Genomic DNA, 19,883 nt, shown 5'->3' on the forward strand with positions numbered 1-19,883 from the left:
AAAACGAAGAATCAAACAAACGGAATCACCTCACAATCACAGCATCAAAACAAAAAAAAAAAAACAAAAAAAAAACCAGAAAATCTCACAAAACCAACCAACACTCAAAATTTAGAAACCGGAACCAAAGGCAAAATCTTCTCACTCTCCTCCACCAACGTAACTTTCTTCTCCAACCCTCCCCCTAAGACCCCCACATTCTCACAAAACCTCATCAACACCCGCTGCGCCATATCCCTAGCAACAGCTCTACCCGAGAACGTCAAATTCACCAGCAACTCTCCGCCCTGAGGCACCGTATACAGCCAAAAGTCCGTAGTATCATGCGGGGGGGCATACGCCGAGATATTTGTGCGGAGAGTAGCGTCCACGTCCAGTGCGTCTCCAGTGAGACGGTCATTTAGGTTCTGGTGTTGCACGATTGAGGAATACCGGGTGCCTTTGGGCCAGGTGGTACATTGGTCGAAGATGGTTTTGAAGCCGAGGGTTTCGTGAGGGAGCATGTCGATGTAGGTTTGTTGGACGGTGCGGAGGAGGTCCAGGTTGGTCCAGTCGGGGCGAAGAGTGATGCGGACGGGGACGATGTTGAGACAGGATCCGACCATTTGGTCGACGTCGTCGAGAGCCGAGGTGCGGCCCGAGGTGGTATGGCCGAAGACAATGTCGGTGGTGTAGGAGAGTTGGGCCAAGGTCAGGGACCAGGCAGCTTTGACGAGGGTGGCGGTGGTGAGGCCGTACAGGGCGAGTTTGGCCGGGGTTAGGGTTTGGGAGACGGCGGAGTCGACGCGGTAGTCAACGGGAGTGATGGGGCGGGAGAGGATGGGTATCATGGTAGAATGGAGGAGGGTTTGGTGCCAGTAGGCTGTGGATGAAGTGGTATTTTGGGTGGAGATGTAGGAGATATAGTCGACCAGGAGAGGTTCCGGGGCCAGGGTACCGCCCTGGTAGAGGGTGACTAGCCCGCGGAGGATGATGGGTAGACAGATGCCGTCGTATTGGGCGTGGGAGATGCGCATAATCAGGGAGACAGAGGTTGGGTTGTGAGTGAGAATCCAGAACCGGGTCAGATGCATCCCCAGGGTAATCGGAGACTGGAGGTCGGTGTCGATGACTTGCTGGGGACGGGCATCAGGCTGGGGGACAAGGCTGATCTGTGGTAAAGGGGAATTCAAGACGACTTGAAGTAGACGATCCTCCGAGCCCGGCACGTAGACGGTGCGCAGGATACGGTAGTGGTTGACGAGTTGGATTAGGGCTGATTCCAGGCGGTCCAGTGCTACGGCTCCCGTCAAGGTCAAGGTGTAGTAGTTCATGTAGCCGTGGGCTGACGTCAACCCACAGCGTACCGCCCAGTCTTGATAGTCGGTGGTGGTCGTGATGGACTCCACCTTGGCATCGGGCTCCTGGATGGCGGGCAGCACGGCCTCCGGCTCGAGGGCCTGGTCCGGTACGGACTGCACCGTGAGATCCGAGATGGAGCGACTCATCATGTCTTTGGATTCGGACCCGGTGGTTCCCTCGTCACTGGCAGTGTCCGACACGGTGGAAGGCAGACTGTCCCCATTCTCTTCCTCCTCCTGCTGCTGCCGCTTGGTGTCCGGCGCATCGACAACCCGACACACCTGCGCCAGGTTCTTCAAGACGGGATGGGCGAAGATATCCGCCACCGTGAGCCGCAAACCCCGGGCACGCGCCGCCGCCGTCAACCGCATGGCTTCGATGGAGTCGCCGCCAATTCGGAAGAAGTCGTCGTCGCGACCGAGAGCTGTCCCATCAATAGCCAGCTGCTCCGCCCACAGCTCACTTAGCAGCCGTTCGACGCGGGTGATCGGAGCCTGGTGCTGGCGACACAGGCCCATGAGCCGGGCGACCTCGTGCGGGTGCAGATGAGCGGCCATCTCGCGCAGCAGGCGGCGATTCAGCTTCAACGAGGTCAGCACGGGCATCCGCGCCATGGGGATGAACACGGTGGGCACCATGTACGGGGGCAGGGCGAGGGCCATGGCCGTGGTGGCGCGGCCGATAGCTTGCACCGTGGACTCGGGCACGCGGTCCGCCACGTACTCGGCCTCGGTGGCAGTCGTGCCCCCTTCCGTCTGGACAAAGGCCACCAGCAGGGAGCGTTTCGCTTGGTTACTCGAACTGGCAGTGCCGAGCGGCACCACATCCACAGCCACTTGAGGGGACTCGGGCATGCTTAGTCGCAGGTGATGCTCGATTTCCGCTAGCTCGACGCGCTGGCCACGGACCTTGACCTGGGTGTCGGCGCGGCCGATGAATACGACGCTGCCATCCGAGTTCTGGCGTGCCAGATCACCCGTCTTGTAGAGGCGTGGCGACGGAGGCGGGTCCGCGTCGGCGATCCAGCGCGGCGGCGCGATGAAGGCAGCTGCCGTGCGTTCCGGCTCGTTGAGGTAGCCACGGGCAACCCCGGGGCCCTCGATGACAATCTCCCCGATGGCGCCGATGGGCCGCAGGAGGTCGTGGTTGGCCGGGTCGACCAGCCACATGGTGCTGTTGACGCTGCGGCCGATGTTGCGCGGGTTGTCCGTGGCGGTGCGGTACTGCGAGGCAGCCACCATAACGGAGCACTCGGACGGGCCATACGAGATGCCCAGGTTGACACGGTCTGCCCAGGTGGCCATGAGTCGGTGGGATGCGGCCTCGCCCCCAAAGTGCAGCACGCGAAGGCTGGGCACTTGCTCAGGACGCAGGAGGTTGACCAGGGTGGGCGTGACGAAGGCGTAGGTGACCTGGAGGTCGTTGATGAAGCCCACGAGGTCGTTGAGCCGGTCATCATCCGATGGCACGCAGACGCAGGCTCCCACGGCCAGTGACCCAAAGATCTCGGTGATGCTCATGTCGAACGTGTAGGCTGCGAATTGGAGCATGCGCGACCCGGCATCCAGGCAAATGCCCTGCGTGTGTTGCAGCAGGCTGGACGCCATGGCCCGGTGCTCGAGCGGGAAGCCCTTGGGGCGGCCTGTGCTACCGGAGGTGAAGAGGACAAAGGCCGCATGGCTGGGGAGGACTGGTTGCTGCTGCGTTGGCGGCAGTGTCTCGGGCGACAGCGGGTACGAGTCGAGGGTGAGGTCATCCACCACGACCACCTCCACCGGCAGGGTGTCAAAGAGAGGCCGGTGGGAGGAGCTAGTGAGGCAGATGCGCGCAGCGGTCGTGTCGAGGAGGATGACGCGGCGGTCGTGCGGATGACTGGGGTCCAGGGCCAGACAGGCCCCGCCGGCCTTGAGGGTGGCCAGCATGGCGACGACGGCCTGGATGGACTTGTCGAAGCAGTAGGGAACCACGCTCTCGGGACCGACGCCGCGGGCGACCAGATGGTGGGCCAGCCGGGTGGTAAGCTTGTCGAGCTCCCCATAGCTGAGCTGGTTGCCCTGGCGGTCTTGCACCGCGGGGGCGCGGGGATGCAGGCGCACGCGCTGCTCAAACAGAGCATGCACGCAGGGCGGATCCACGGGGTGGTCTGTGAGACGCCAGCTGCGGAGCAGGGCTTGGTCATGGGGGCTGACCAAGTCCACGGTGCTTACGGACTGCGTCGGGTCGTCGAGAATGCTGGACAAGGCCTGCGCAAAGGTCGCGGCCAGGCTGTCGCCCTGGGCCGGGGAGATGTAGTCGGTCCAGTGGCTGATGTGCACGGTGAAGCAACCGTCGCCGGGATCAACAATGGAGATGCTGACATCGTACTCGGTGGGATCACGGCTGTAGATCCCCTGTAGGGTGAGGCTGGTTGCAGCCGACGGGGCCGAGGAGGACAGCTTCTGCAGCGAGAGAACGGAGTTGAAGAGACGCTCGCCCCCCAGGCCCAAGGCGTGCTGGACGTGCGAGAGCGGTACGGTCTGGTGGGCCAGCGCGTCGACGTATTCCTCGCGCCGGGCCTGAATGACGTTGGACATGGGAGCGGCGTCGAATTGCACGCGACAGGTGAGAAGGTTGATGAAGGCCCCCGCCGCATGCTCCAGGCCGTCCAGCGGCAGATCACGGCCGGACACGAGGTACCCGAAGCTGATATCATCCGTACCGGTATATGCGCGCAACACCACCGCCCATCCGGTCTGGAAGACTTGGAAAGGACTCACCTCCAGGGTCTGGCAAAGTGCGCGGAGCCGAGCCGTGTCTCGGTCAGTCAAGGGCACGCGCGCCGTGTGGCTCGTAGGGACGGGGTCCGGATGGTCGTCGTCGAGGGCGGGGAAATGGCAGGGAGAGGCCCCGGCTAGATAGTCCTGCCAGTAGGTCAAAGAGGTATCCCCCGCGGTGCGCTGGAGATAGTCGATGTACGCGCCGGGAGCGAGGGTTGGCGGCGGCAGTGGCGCGTTGGGGTGATCATACGCTGCGCACAGGTCCTGGACGAGGATAGCCATGGTGGCACCATCATTGCTGGCGTGGGTGATCTCGAGCCGGCAGAAGACGGTGCTGTCGGGCAAGGAATAGATCGTGAGCCGGTGCGGGAGCTCAGGCAGGGGCCTGGCGGCGGCGGCCTCAAAGTCAGGCTCGGCCGGCACGACAACATGGTCGATGGGGGCGTCGGCCTGTGCCAATAGCACCTGGTAGAAGTCGCCGACCTCGTCCGAACCGCCGATATAGCAGGTCCGAAGCACCGGATGGCGGTCGACGACACGCTGCCAGGCCGCCCCCAGGCGGGCCACGTCCACGGGGATGCCGTCGGGCGAGGTCACCCGCCAGGCACAGGCGGTCTGATAGTGCTGGGGGTTCTTGGTCCGGCTGAGCAGGATGCCTTGCTGCACGGGGGAGCAGGGGGAGATGTCGGCGATCTGAGTGTATGCGGAGGACGACAGCTGGGCACGGGCGCAGGCCACGATGGCGGGCCCGCGGCGGCCGAGGGCATGCAGGCGAGGGAAGTCGCTGGGGGTGTATGCCGCCGACAGGCCCGGCAGGACGTCCTCGGCCAGCTGGTGGAGGACCGCCTGGGATTGCTGGATCCAGTCCCGCACGCGTGACTGCTGCTGTAAGGTAGTCGGGAAAGCAAAGTCGAAGCGCAGACAGTCCCGGTCCACGCGGGCGGCAATGTGGAACAGCGGGCCCTGGGGTGACGCAGGATGTAGGTCTGGTACCCCCAGCGCGACGGCGAGATCGTCCGAGACGGGGGCCAGGCTGGCGTCAGCGCGCTCCAGCTGCTGGTAGTGCCCGGCGTAGTTCAGCAGGATCTCTTGCTGCAGCAGCTGGGGGGACCGCTGGCGCACCGCAGCGCCAAATGATGACCCGGCGGCCTGTTTAGCGACGCGGTGCTCCTCCTTGACTTGGAGCAGGAGCTGGGCGAGGGGATGCGGTGTGTCGGTCGATGCCAGGACGACCGGGAAGAGTGTGGTGAACCATCCGACCGTGCGAGAGAGGTCGAGCTCCTCGGGGCGGCCATGACCTTCGAGGAAGAGGACCGGAAGCTGGCGGTCCGTGAAGCACTGGGAAAAGGCCCCGAGGATGGCAGTGGCCAGGATTTCGACGGTCTCGATCCCGAGGCGCTGGGGATGGCCCGTCAGCAGGACAGCCGAGATATCTTCCGGAAGGATTACGGTCTCGGTGACAAGCTGGCCAACAGTGGGAGGGGTCTCAAGCCCCCAGTAGTCGAGATCAACGGGGGGAAGAGCTGGCCAGTTTGCCTGGGGCTCGTGCTGCTGCTTCTGATATAAACCCCACTGCGCAAAGGAAATTGGGACTGGTGGCAAACTTGTGGCCGCTCCCTGTTCAATCAGTGTGGTCAGATCCTCCAGCAGGATGCGCCAGGAGACCAGGTCAACCACCCGGTGGTCGATGGTGAGGAACAGGACGTCCCGGAACTGGCGCGCGACCAGCAGCGGGCCCTGGCGGATGTCCACCTGCTGTTTGGCCGCCTGCATGGCATGGCGCATTTCCTGGGGACAGGCCGTATCGACTGCGTGGAAGTCCAGCGAGCCCGCAACATCCCCCGAAATGACTTGCGTCCACTGCCCATCGGACCCACGGACAAACCGCGCGCGCAACATGGCATGATGACGCACCAGGGCGGCCAAGTGCTCTGCACGCACCGGCTTTCGCACGTGTAGCACGAAGCTCTGTACGAAGTAGCGCTCGGCGTCGGGGTCGGTGCGGAAGTGTAGCTCCTGGAAGGGGGTCAGCGCAAAGGCCTGTCCGTCCTCTAGCGCGGCCAGGGTGATGGTTGGCATGGTCGGCATGGACTGCACCACCGCGGCCAGACTGGCAATGGTCTTGGCCCGGAGCACATCGCCCACCGTGAAGGAGAGCTGGTGCGTGCGACCCCGGGCGACCAGCTGCATGGCCGAGATGGAGTCCCCGCCGAGGCCGCCAAAGGGTGTATGGCGGCCGATGTCATCGGCAACGACGTTGAGCACGTCCGCCCAGATGCCCTGGAGCACGCGCTCCAGCTCCGAGGCCGGGGGTTCATCGACGGGCGCCTCGCTGCCGGTCAGGCTCATGGCCGCGAGTGTTTCCAACCACACGAGCAGCTGTCGCCGGTCCACCTTGTTGGACGGGTTCAACGGGACTGCATTCACGGGGGCCCAGGCCTCGGGCACCATGTAGGGGGGAAGGGCTTGGGTGAGGGCCTCGTGCAGCGTCGCGATCAGGGCTGGCGCAGGAACGAGGGCCATGGAACGGTCGTCAGGGCGGTCGATGTCGGTGGGGACGACCACCGCCACCAGCTGTCGCGCATAGGGCCCAGTCTTGGGCAGCAGGACGACGGCCTGGCGCACCGCGGCCTGTGCGTGCAGATGGAACTCGATCTCGCCGAGCTCAATGCGCTGCCCGCGTAGCTTGACCTGCAGGTCCTTGCGGCCAATGTAGCGGTACGAGCCATCGGGCAACTGCTGGACCAGATCGCCGGTCTTGTACATGCGAACCTGCGTGGCGTTCACGGCGTCCGCCCAGCGCGGGGGGTCGATGAAGGCCGCCGCGGTCTGATTGGGGTTCTTCAGGTAGCCAGCGCCGACCATGGGCCCGCCGATGATGAGTTCGCCGATGCCGCCGACGGGCACCAGGCGGTGATGGTCAGTCGCATCAACCACCCAGCCCGCGGCCAGCGGCCAGCCAACATTCAGGGGATCGGTATCACGGGTGAGATGGGGGCGGGCAACGCACTCAATAGTGCATTCGGCCGGGCCGTAGCGATTGGTGAGGTCGACGGCGTCGGCCCACAGGTCCAGGACAGTTTGCGTGGCGGCCTCGCCGGCGACACCCAGGGCAACCAGGGAGGGAACCTGCGCGGGAGACAAGGTGCTGGCCACGGTGGGCGTCAGCGAAGCCCAGGTTACGGCTTTGCGGTTCATGAAGCCGACCAGGTCATTGACGCGCTCGTCCTCGGACGGGAAACACACGCAGGCGCCCAACATGGCCGGCGCCAGGGTTTCCTGCAGGCAGATATCAAATGAGAAGGCAGAGAACTGCAGGACGCGCGCGCCGGGCCCGAGGGGCAGGTGAATGGCCTTTTGCCGGTAGGTACTGGTCACAAAGGCCGAGTGCGTGATGATGGCACCCTTGGGCACGCCGGTGGAGCCGGAGGTAAAAATCACGTACGCGGGCTGCTCGGGGGTGACACGGCCAGCCAGCCAGGACACATCTCCATCTCCATTTCCAAGGGCCATGGAGTACGGCCAGATAGTGTCGGAGATGGGCACAATCACACTGGCCGAGACCTCCGCCAGCAGCTCCTGGGCTAGGGCAGTTCCGGGCTCCGAGCAGACCAGCACACGACAGGCCGTCTGTTGCACCATGCTGGCCAGACGGGCCGGGGGCAGGGAGATGACCATCGGCACCAGCACGGCGCCGGCCTTGAGGATGGCCACCATAGCGACTAGCGCCCATTTGGACTTTTCGAACAGCGCAGGGATCATGTCGCCGGGCTGCACACCTTGGTCGCGCACGAGGTGGGTGGCCAGCTGGTCGGTGAGGTGGTCCAGGTCGGCGTACGTGAACGCGCCGTCCCAGGCATCGACAGCCAGGTCGTCCGGGTACTCGGCGGCGCGCTGGCGGATGACTTCGTGGATACATTCCTGAGCCGGGGGCGGGATGCCCTGGTTCCAGGCGCGAATACTGGCGATATCCTGCGGACTGGTCAGGCGGAGCTGTCCCAGCTGCTGGGTCTGGTTGACCGCGTCGCCAAGGGAACGCAGGGCCGTCTCGAAGGTGTGGTGCAGACGCGCCAGCTCGGCGCTGGTGAGAAGGCGAGGGTCATAGTGGCTGGTCAGCGACACCGCGTCGGGCTCGACGGCGAAGGTGACGTTGAGGGGATAGGTGTTAAAGTTGACGCCCTCCTCCATCGGCAGGGGATCACCCAAGACGGCAGTAGGAGGCAGCAGGGCATCGGACGTGCCCGGCAGGATGTTGAGCAGACTGCCGAAGCGACAGGCCGCGTGGGCGTCGCGGCTCAGGGTCTGGATATGGTGCAGTCCGGTCTGCTCGAAGGGGATCATGGCCGTCGCCTCGCGCTGGACGCGGGCCAGATAGCTAGCCACGGACTCAGCCCCCCAGTCCACGGTCAGCCGCACGGGAATGTTGGTGATGGCGGACCCGACCATGCGGTCCACGTCCGTGACAGCCACCGTGCGACCCGAGAGGATCATGCCGTAGTTGACGCTGGTGCTGCCGGTGTATTGCGCGAGGACGAGGGCCCAGGCCGCCCGGATCAGCGTGGGCATGGTGAATGTCGCCGACGCCCGAAGGGCCGTCAGCCCCGTGATGTGGTGCGTCATGCAGGCGCTGGCCAGGGCCTCGTAGTCAGCCGAGGGGTAGGCGGGGAACTGCACGACCAGGTGGCCGTCGAAGTAGGACTTCCAGAAGTCGTCCTGCGCCGTGACATCGGTCTCTTGGACCTGGCGGATGAGGCCCTGCAGGCCAGGACTCGGCGTCCAGGCGCGGCCCGCGTAGACGTCCTCGACGGCTGTGAAGATGTGTGGCAGTGACCATCCGTCGTAGACCGCATGATGGGCCGTCAGCACGAAGTAGTTGCCCTCTCCGATAACGGTGAAACGGGTCAGTCGGTCCCCTGCCGCCATGGGAGTGTCCCGGTCCACGCGGCAAAAGTCGTCCAGCTCGCCGGGCCACAACATCCACGGAATCTCCTCGGTGACCACGATCTGGTGGCAGCGAGCATCAGGGCCCAGGGGGGCAACCCGCGTGCGTAGGGCCTGGATACCGCGGGCGACGGTCTGCCAGGCACGGCACAGCCCGTCGAGATCAATATTGCGGGGCAGACGGAAGACATGCTGTGCGACGTAGAGCCCGGTGCGACGCCCGGACAGGGCAATGAGCCCCTCTTGGAGGGGCAGTGAGGGGAAGATATCCTGAATCGCCTCGGGCGGTACCTGGCAGGCAGCGGCGGCCTCGGCAATGGCGGGCTCCGGCTCCAGGGCGAGCAGGGAAAAGGCGTCGATGGCCTCCGGGGTCGCATTCTCACTAGTGGAGGAGCCGCTCAACGTGTGCGCGAGATCTTCCAGGCGGGGGCTGGCGAAGATGTCCGCTACGCTCAGGCGGAGGCCGCGTGCAGACGCCTCGGCCACGACCTTCATGGCCCTCAGGGAGTCACCGCCGCGGCGAAAGAAGTCATCGTCCGGCCCGATGCTGGGCAGGGCCAGGCCTAGGACGGCGGCCCAGATAGCGCCTAGAGCAGTCTCCTCGGGGCCAACCAGGCATCGTCGGGGCTGTGCTGTCGCAAACAAGGCTGCGAGCTGGTCCTGGCTGAGGTCTGTAGCCAACTGAGTCAAGACGCGGCGATCCAGCTTGCCGGACGGGGACAGCGGGACGCCCAGGATGGGGAAGAAGACGCGCGGGACCATGTACGATGGGAGGGCTTGGGCAAGCAGCGCCTCGGCCTCACCGCGGGTACGTGTCAGCAACGCGGTGGGCCAGTCCTGGGTGACAGCTGGCGCAGCCTCCGGATTCTCTGCAGGGTGCAGCACAAAGGCCGCCAGCACCGGAGGGGCACCGTGCAGGGCGAGCACCGCCGCCGCGACATGCGACGCCGACGGAAACACGTGGCGCAGTTGGACCTCCACCTCTTCGAGCTCCAGCCGCTGACCGTGTAGCTTGACCTGGGCGTCGCGGCGGCCGTGGAAGCGGATGCTGCCATCGTCGTGGAAATGCGCAAAGTCGCCAGTGCGGTAGACGCGCCGGGAGCTGCCGGGCAGCAGGGGCAGCGTGGGAAAGGCGGTTGTGGTACGCGCCTCGTCGTGCAGGTATCCCCGGGCCAGGTTAGGGCCCTCAAGCAGGAGCTCGCCCACGCAGCCGATGGGCAGCAGCCGTCCCGGGTTGCGGCCGTCGGCCACCCAGGCGCGGAAGAAGGGTGTGCCGATGTCGGCGCCCTCACGGTGGGTGTACTCGGCGTTGACCGTTGAGAGGGCGGCGCACTCCGTCGGGCCGTAGGCATTCATCAGGTGCACCTGGTGGGTGGCGTCCCAGAGGGCCAGGAGGTCGCCGGGCACGCTCTCGCCGCCGATGGCGATGGTGCGTAGATGGGAGCCGATCTTGTTAGGCCGGAGCATCTTGACCACCGACGGCGTCAGGAACGTCCAGGTGCAGCGAGTGCGTCGAATGACCCCCTCCAGGTCATCCATGCGCTCCGTGGCCGACGGCATGCACACGCAGCCGCCGTACAGCAGCGAGACAATAATCTCCAACAGCGAGGCGTCGAAGGTGAAGGCGGAGAATTGCAGTGCGCGCGAAGAGGCGTCGATGCCGATGCGCGGGGCCAGCTGCCGCGCCATGGATACAAAGGCGCGGTGCTCCATCACCACGCCCTTAGGCATGCCGGTCGAGCCGGACGTGTACATCACGTAGGCCACGTCGGTGGCCGGTTGGGGCGGGGACGCCACGAGGGCAGCTTCGTCCAGCGTGGGGAGCATGGCCAGGGCCGCCGCGTCAACGGGCACCACGGGAAGTCCCAGGGTATAAGCACCGGCGGAGGGATCCGCGGGGCCCAGCACGAAGGGGGCTTCGACATCGGCTAGCATGTGGACGAGCCGCTGGCGGGGATGGCGAGGATCCAGGGGCACAAAGGCTGCGCCCGCACGCAATACAGCCAGCATGGCCAGTACGACCCACCGGGTCTTGTCAAAGCAGAGCGGGATGATCATGCCGCGGCGGACACTCCAGTTATCGCGCAGATGGGCCGCCAGGCGCGCGCTGAGCCGGTCGAGCTCGTTGTAAGAAAGAGTCCCGTCATGTGCATCGACGGCCAGAGCATCTGGCCTCTGGGCCGCCTGCTCCAGAATCTCGCTGTGGATGCAGCGGTCTACCAGTTTGGTGGCCAGGTCCGGGCCGGCCCAAGCATCGAGCTGTTGCTGATCGTGCATGCTGAGCACGGGGAGACTGTCAATCGGATCATCCACATGGCGCATCAGAACCGTCACCACATGGCCCAGGGTGTGGGCCACGCGCGTCGCAGCCCCAGGAGAGGCGAAACCTGGGCTGGTCGTCAGGGTGACGGTTGGGGGTGCCCCCGGGGCATCTGCAATACTGAGATGGATGTCGAACTCGCTGGGATCGTGGGCCATGGTCTGCGCATACTGGAGGCCCGCTGGCGGGGCCGCCCCAGCATCGTCGCGCTGCAGCGACATGCTGGTGTTGAACAATGGGCGGCCGGCGCGTCCCAGGTCGTGATGCAGCTCCAGCAGCGAGACCGTCTGGTAGTCCAGGGCGTCGAGGAAATCGTCTTGCAGGCGATCCAGCAAGGCACGTCCCGTGGGCGCCGCCGCCAGGTCGACGCGGGCCACCAGCATCTGGATGTACGGGCCCACCGCGTCGGCAATGCCGGGGATGGGCAGGCTGCGGCCCGATGCGGCGTACCCAAAGGTCACATCCTCTTCATCAGCATACAGGCCCAGGGTCAGGGCCCAGGCGGCCTGCAGCAGGATGAAGGGGGTGATCTCAAGCTCCCGGCAGAATGCGCGCATGTCGGTCCAGTCATGCGACGGCACCGAGGTAACGTGCCACTCGGTACTGGTGTCCGGGGACTGCGAAGGGAACAGCGTGCCTGGTGCACCAGCTAGCTGGCCGTGCCAGTAGGCGCGGGCCAGGCCGGTCTCCGGGGTCTGTAGGTGCTCCACTAGGGCGCGGTATGGCGTAGCCGGGGGGAGGGCGTCGAGAGCACCGTCATAGGCCAGGCGAAGGTCGCGCAGGAGGATGCTGATGGAGAAGCCGTCCAGGACGGCGTGGTGGATCTGTAGCGTGAGGATGCCGGCAGCGTCCACGGCAACCTGATGGGGGAGACTCGGGCTTTGCGAAGCATGATCGTCTGGAATGCGCTTGAGCACCACTTGCAGGAACCTACCATTTTGGCCCGCGACAAAGACGGTGCGCAGGACCGAGTGGCGTTGTACTACGCTGGCCCACGCCGACTGTACGCGGGCGCAGTCAATCGGCTGGCCCGATGAGTGGGTGAGAGTGTAAGACAGCATGACCTGGTACCGGTCGGCCTGTTTGCTCTGGCTGAGCAGGATGCCCTCCTGTGTCGGCGTGCATGGCAGGAGATCCTCCACAGCCTCAGGATCCATGATCCCCAGGCTGGGGAGGCGGACGGCCAGCAGATCTTGCAGCCCCTCCACTGAGGTCGTGGGCTCCAGCAGTGGGAAGTGGTCGAGAGTGTACTGGCGCGCAGCCTCGGCACGCAACAGCGCGGTCGCCTGGTGGAGAGTGTCTTCGATGGCTCCGGCCCAGCGACGCAGTCGGTCCGCGTGCGGCAGGTTCCGGGGGAAGTGCAGGGCAACTTGCAGGGCCTGGCGCTGGACCACTGCGGACACATCCACAATGGCGAAGCGTCGCACGTCGGCGGCCATGTCGGACGGGGCCAGCGCGGGCTCCCACGACACTGCGGCGAGAAGGGCGTCTGGGTCTTCCAATTGCTGGTACACGCCGAGGTAGTTGCAGACAACCTCCATGGAGGGCAAGGTGGTCTGGGAGGCGAAATAGGCCCAGCCATTGGCCGGAGTCGCTCGACGTGCATCACGGGTCTGGCGTAGCACATCCAGGAAGCTGTCATCGGCCTGCTCGCCCTGCCGCACGACGGGGTGCAGCGTGGTAAACCAACCAACTGTGCTAGACAGGTCGACAGTCTCGTCCCAAGGCTCGCGCCCATGGCCCTCGTGAAAAATGGGTGGCGCCCGACGGTCTGGGAAGGTCTGAGAGAAGGAGAAGGACAAGGCGGCCAGGAGAATGTCGACCAGCTCGGTGTCCAAGGCTTTGTTGGCAGGTCCCAGTAAGGTAGTCGTGATGAATGGGTCCAGCGTGAACTGCACCATGGTGGTGTCGCCGACGGGGTTAGGGCTGGTTGCATCCATTCCCCAGTACGCGAGGTCGGCAGCTGGACACGCCGCAGGGAGGGTTTGCGCTGAGATGATATGCTGGGACACATGCTGAGCCTGGAGATGGCACCAACGGAGGAAGCTCAGTGGGGACATTTCACGCGCCAGATGGCCTCCCCGGAGTAAGCTCTCCAGGTCGCGCAGGATGATACGCCAGGATACGGCATCAACCACCAGATGATGCGCCACCAGCCCGAGGAGTGTCTCCTCAGGCAGTTGAAACACATCAACTGCCAGGACCGGTCCCCTCTCAAAGTCCAGGGCGCGCTGGCTCTGCGCAGCAAGATGGGCCGCCTCTTCTTTCGAGGCCACCGGACACACGCGGAACGCGAATGCTCCATCACCGTCAGGCGAAATCGACTGCGTCCAGGTGCCCTGGCTGTGGGTAAAGCGAGCGCGCAACATCGAATGGTGGCGGACAATGGCGGAGATGGCTGTGCGCAGAGTGTCGACAGGGACACCTCGCACCAGACGCACCAAGAAGCTCTGATTGAAGTGGTGCTGGCCATCCGGGTTCAGGGTAAAGTACAGCCTCTGGATGGGCGACAGCGCCACGGCATTGTTCTCGTCGGCGGCCAGGGCCTTCTGCTGCGGTACTGGCACATTCCCCTTGGTTGCCAGGCGTTTGGCAAGGCGTGCGATGGTCTTGTAGCGCAAAATGTCCTGGACGGTGAGGGCGAGACCAGCGGCCTGGCAGCGCGCCATGACATCCATGGCAGAGATGGAGTCGCCACCCAGGCGCATGAACGACACGTCCAGTGCAATGTCGCGCTCGGGGACGTTGAGCGCCTTGCTCCAAATGACCCGCAGTTGCGCTTCCTGGGGGCCACACGGCAGGGTTGCCTCTGCTGTCGATGCATCAGACCGAGTGGTTGGGGTGGTGGTGGTTTCTGCGCGGGCTCGGCGGCGATATTCATCCATGCTCATGGCCTCCAGCCATGATTGCACGGCCCGCCGGTGCGCCTTGCCCGAGGCCATGGTCTGCACCTGCTCCACAGCGATCCAGTCCTGGGGCACCATGTAGGGAGGCAGTTGACTGGCGAGCTCCTCCTGCAGACGGTCCGACGCCACCACCTCTTGGGCGTCAGCCAACGCGATCACGGCGACTAGACGGCCTTGGCCAGGACCCGACTTGGGCAGGACGACCAAGGCCTGGCGGGTGACGGGTGACGCGATCAAGTGGTGTTCAATCTCGCCCAGCTCGATTCGGTGGCCTCGCACCTTGACCTGAGAGTCCTTGCGCCCGACAAAGTGGATGGTGCCATCTGGGGCGTAGTAGGCCAAGTCACCGCTCTTGTAGAACCGGGTGGGCTGGACATTTAGCGCAGTGGCCCAGCTGGGGGCGTCAATAAATACCGCGGCGGTCCGGGGAGCGTCGTGCAAATACCCCTTGGCCAAGGTGTGGCCACCCACGACAAGCTCACCAACGGCGCCAATGGCGGCCAGACGGTCTGGCTGGTTAGGATCGACAATCCAGGTCGTGCCGCCGACAGCGTGGCCGATAGTGGTGGCTGTGCTGCGGCCGCGGACCAGGGGCGTATGGACGCACCAGATGCAGGCCTCCGTGGGCCCATAGGCGTTGATACATTGCACCCGGTCTGCCCAGGTGTCGATTAGCGCGGGCAAGATCTTCTCCCCGGTGAACACCAGCGTGCGCAGGTATGGAAGGGCATCAGGCGAGAGGCGCTGGACCAGGGTAGGAGTCAGGGTGGCCCAATTGACCTGGGTCTCGTTCATGAAAGGCACCAGGCGGCTGATGCGGTCGCTGTCGGAGGGGATGCACACGCAGCCGCCACGAAGCAGTGTGGTGAAGGTCTCGCCGATCATGACATCAAAGGTATATGCGGCGAACTGTAGGGCCCGCGTGTCCGGACCCAGGTGCAACATACGACCATGCTCCTCCATGCTGGTGCAGAGGGCGTCATGGGCCATCTCGACTCCCTTGGGGGTGCCGGTGCTACCAGAAGTGAACAGCACGTATGCTGTCGCACGGGGATCAACGGGCGCGCAGGCAGTTGATTCCTCGGGGAGCCGGTCGACCAGGGCCGCATCGACCACGACAGTGGCCGCAGAAAGGCGGCGAGTCTGCTGGCCGTGTGAGCAAAGGACCAGTCTAGCGTCTACGGCCTGGCGCGTCCACTCCAGGCGACTGTCCGGCGAGGAGGGATCCAGCGGCACGAAGGCGCAACCCGCCTTGAGTACGGCAATCATGGCCACCACCGCCCATTTCGACTTCTCAAAGCATAGTGGAATGTAGCTGCCCGGGGGCGTGTGTAACCAATGTTGCAGGTAGGCAGCCAGCCGCGAAGACAATCGATCGAGCTCCCGGTAGGTCAGTGTACCATCCCAGGACACCAGCGCCGGGGAATAGGGTCGCTTCACGGCGTTTTCGTAGAGACGGTCCGGGAAGCAGATGGACTGGCGCGCGGGCACCGTGGCATTCCATGCGCAAATGGTCTCGAGGTCAGCAGCCGTACACAGGTCGATGTTGCCCACAGCCATGGCAGCCTCCTCGCGGGCCAGCGCAGTTAGGGCCTGTTCAAAGTGACTCACGAGGCGGGCGATCTGTTCTGGCGCCAACACAGAGGAGTCATAGGAAGCAACCACCTCGATGGACATGGGGAGGAGGGTGCATTCGAGCACCAGGGCGTACGAGAGGACGCTGTCCCCGCGGTGGTCGAGGGACCGGGTCAGCAGCGCCTGGGACTGCTGGGATTTGGGGCGCATGGGCTGGATGAGCAGCAGATTCCGCACGTTGCAGGCCTCGCGTGCCGCAGCACTGAGGCGCTGGATATTCTGCATCCCCAGCTGTTCGAAGGGCATCATGGCCGTGCTGTCCTGCTGCACACGCCGCAGGAAGTCCGGAACCAGCTCCTCGCCAGCCACATTGAGATGGACCGGCACCGTAGTGATGGTTGGACCTTGTAGGCGCTCGATGCCGTCCAGCGCCTCGCTGCGGCCGGAGAGAGTGATTCCGTGCGCAACGTCCGCGCTATTGGTATAGCGTGCCAGCACGACCGCCCAGGCGGCGCGAACGAGTGTGGCCGTCGTGACATCCGATCCGGGATGACGTTGGAGCGGCAGTTCGGATACAAAGGACCGGTCTGCAACGGGGTCCTGCTGTGGCGCAATTGCTGGGAAGCTGGGTGCAGCCCCAGCGGCGTCATCGAGTCGCTGGCGCCAGTATTGCTCAGCAGCCACTCGATCCATGGTGCGCAGGTGCTGCACGAAGTGAGCGAATGGCACACCAGGAGACGCCTGACGCCCACGGTAGACGGCATCAATCTGCTCCAGCACCAACTCCAACGACCAGCCGTCGTAGAGGGCGTGGTGAGCCGTCAAGACAAATAAGTGGTTGTCAGTTAGGGCGAGGCGCACCAGCGGAACACCCAGGCCCATTGGCTGCTGCTGGTCCTTGGCCAGATACTGGTCCAAATCTGCAACAGTATGCCATTGAATGGGATTGCGCACGACGGCCTGGCAGAGTACCGCCTCGTGTTGCACGAAGCGGGTGCGCAAGATTGGGTTGGCAGCCACAACATTATCCACTGCCTGCTGGAAGGCCCACGGATCTGCGTCGTCAGTCAGACGGAAAACATGCTGGTAGACGTACGTGCCGGGCTGCTTGAGCGATAGTGCCATCAGTCCTTCCTGCAGTGGAGTGCACGGCAGGACATCGGCAATCTCGGCGCTGGTACACTGCTTCCGCGCCGCATCCTGCCAGGTCGAGACCGCCGAGGACAGTAACAACGAGAACGGGGCAATCTCACGGGCTACAGGGGAGAACTTCTCAACCGGCAGGCAGACATCTGCCAGCTCACGTAGGGACGCCGCGGCGAAAATGGCCGGCAGTGTGAGCCGTAAGCCACGGCGCCGGGCGAGAGAGACGAGGGTCATGGCCCGCAAGGAGTCGCCTCCTAGCGCAAAGAAGCTCTCCCGCCAGCGGATACGTTGGGGGTCGCGCTGGAGCACCTCGGCGCAGAGCTGACGCAACACCTCAGCGCCAGGGGAGGGAGGGGGTGGCGCATCGTCCTCATCTTCGTCTCCATCGGTCATCTTGCTGAGTCCGGCCCACGGCACCACCGCGGTGGCACTTAGCTCGGCCGCCCAGGCACGCAGGCGGCGCCGGTCGAGCTTCCCCGTCGAGGAAATCGGCAGGGCAGTCACCGGGAAGAAATAGGCCGGGACCATATGTCGTGGCAGCCTGGCAGCCAGCGCGCGACGTAGCTCGCCGACAAGAGTGACTGGCACGGCATCACTCGCTAGTTTAACGTCCTGGCCGGGTTGAGTCGTAGATCGGGGGGCCAGGAAGGCCACGAGAGTGCGGTCCACGCCAGCACCAGGCAGTGAAAGTACGTCGACAGTGGCCTGCAGGGAGGAGGGTAGTGCGGCGCGGAGATGGTGGTTTATCTCACCCATTTCCACGCGCTGGCCGTGCAGCTTGACCTGGTCGTCGCGTCGGCCAAGGTATTCCACCCGTCCATCAGGGGTAAATCGGGCCAGATCGCCGGTCTTGTACATGCGACCATTGCGGCCGTGAGCCCGGGCCCAGGCAGGAGCATCAATGAAAGCCGCCGCGGTGCGATCTGCATCATCCAGGTAGCCGCGTGCGACCAGGGGTCCTTGGACTAGCAGCTCGCCAACAGCCCCAATAGGTGTGAGGTGCTCGTGGTTGGTTGGGTCGACTATCCAGACGTGTGCCGTAGGCGCACGGCCGATACTGTCGCCATGGGCAGCAGCATGGCCAACAGAGTCCTCCAGCAGGGTGAAAACGGAGCATTCCGTTGGGCCATAGCCGATCTGCACGTGGACATGGGGGGACCACTGCTGGATAAGCGCGCGTGGGACGAGCTCGCCTCCCATGACAATGTTACGCATGCTGGGGATCTCGTCGGGCTGCACGGTGGCGAGCACTGTCGGGGTAAGGAACATCCAGGTTGCTTGCAGACGGCTGATGGCGCCGGGTAGATCCTCCAGGCGCTCGCTCTCGGTGGGCATGCAGATACACGCGCCGTGAAGCAGGGACCCAAGGATCTCCATCACAGAGACATCGAAGATGAATGATGTGAACTGCAGCACACGTGCTGCCGCACTAAGTCCGAAAGCTGGGCCCAGACCGCACAGGTTCGCGGTGATAGCACCGTGTTCCACCACAACGCCCTTGGGGGTGCCGGTGCTGCCCGAGGTGAACAGCACGTATGCAACATCGTTGGCAGTGCTCTCCGGGTGGCGCCAGTTGGGAGGTCGGGCGTCGTTCAGTCCGGATGCGATATCCTGAAGGCTCAGCGCCAATGCAGGTGAGCCCAGGGTGGCAGCCTGATGGTGCCAGGTGGTACTACAGAGGATCAGGGGCGCCTGCACACGCTGCGACAGCTCCTTCATGCGGACGGCGGGGTCCTGGATGTTCAATGGCACGTAGGCGGCGCCGGCCTTCAAGACAGCCAGCATGAACACCACCGCCAAAGCGGATTTCTCTACCAGCAACGGGACGTGATGCCCACGCGTGATGCCGTGGTCATGGTGCAGGCGGTGTGCCAGCTGGGATGACAGCGCCTCAAGCTGCTGGTATGTGAGTGTCCCGTCGCGGGCAACGATGGCAGGCTGGTCGTGGTGTTGCACCGCGCTCTCGGAGATGCGCGAAATTACAGTGTCCGTCGCGGTCGGTAGGCCATGGCTATTCCATAAAGCCAGTTTATGCCACTCAGCGTCGGCATGGCTGCGTACCGCTGCATGACCAAGATCTTCAAGCGCGTCTTGCAAGGCCTCCGCCAGGACGGCAATCTGGGGGTCCGAGAACTTCGACTGCCAGTAGCTGAAGCAAACCGCCAGATCGGTGCCGTTGTCAGTGACATGTAGGGTAATGTCATACTCGGCGGGATCCTCAGCGAATTCAGTGCGGAAGGTCAGTCTCGACCCAACCACCTCGCTGCGGTGCACTTGGTAGGAAACAAGCGTGTTGAAGAGTTGTCCGGCGACTTGTGCAGCGCTGTGAATCTCCGCCAGGGAAATGCGGGCCCGTTCAGAGCCTCCCAGGACGTCCTCATGGACCTGCTCTAACAGATCAACCAGCGGCAGGGGAGCGTCGGGATGATATTCGACCTTACACGGCAACACGCTGATGAGGGGCCCGACGACATCCTCAATGCCGTCCAAGGGCAGGTCGCGCCCGGACGTGGCATAGGCAAAGCACACCTGGTTCTGTCCAAGATAGCGGCGCAGCACGAGTGCCCAAGCGGCCTGCATCATGTTAAATAGGGTCACGCCGCGCGTCTGGCGCACTGCCGTGAGGGCCGCCAAGTTGGGGACGGCCACATCGAGGATAGCCATCCGGTCCGGTGAAGTCGGGGCCGCGGGGGTCGCCGTCGGGAGATGACACGATGGCATGTCTACTAGGTAAGAAACCCAGTATTTGAGGTCATCCGCCCGGGGCTGGCGCGCCAAGTAACTGATATACTGCGAGTAAAGCATGCCAACCGGCGCATCAGCGGCCGCAACCGGATCTTGATAGGCGTCCTGCCAGTGGCGGCGAAGTACAGGCATCGACGTTCCGTCCGTGAGTGC

At 64.3% G+C, this 19,883-nt stretch overlaps 1 protein-coding gene across 1 annotated transcript in view; it reads right to left on the bottom strand.

The window, feature by feature from the left end:
* Positions 1-51: 51 nt before the first annotated feature.
* BO94DRAFT_623431 (uncharacterized protein) overlaps positions 52-19,883 on the bottom strand; it is a gene marked incomplete at its 5' end in the record, with an annotated part of 28,920 nt that continues 9,088 nt past the window's right edge. Inside the window, 2 exons of the mRNA XM_025617153.1 lie at positions 52-9,836; positions 9,885-19,835. Of these exons, the coding sequence (XP_025468326.1) occupies positions 105-9,836; positions 9,885-19,835 (19,683 nt within the window). The 3' untranslated portion in view covers positions 52-104. The remainder of the gene's footprint in view (positions 9,837-9,884; positions 19,836-19,883) is intronic.

Source organism: Aspergillus sclerotioniger, assembly GCF_003184525.1.
Source record: "Aspergillus sclerotioniger CBS 115572 chromosome Unknown BO94scaffold_11, whole genome shotgun sequence".
Taxonomy (NCBI): Eukaryota; Fungi; Ascomycota; class Eurotiomycetes; order Eurotiales; family Aspergillaceae; genus Aspergillus; species Aspergillus sclerotioniger.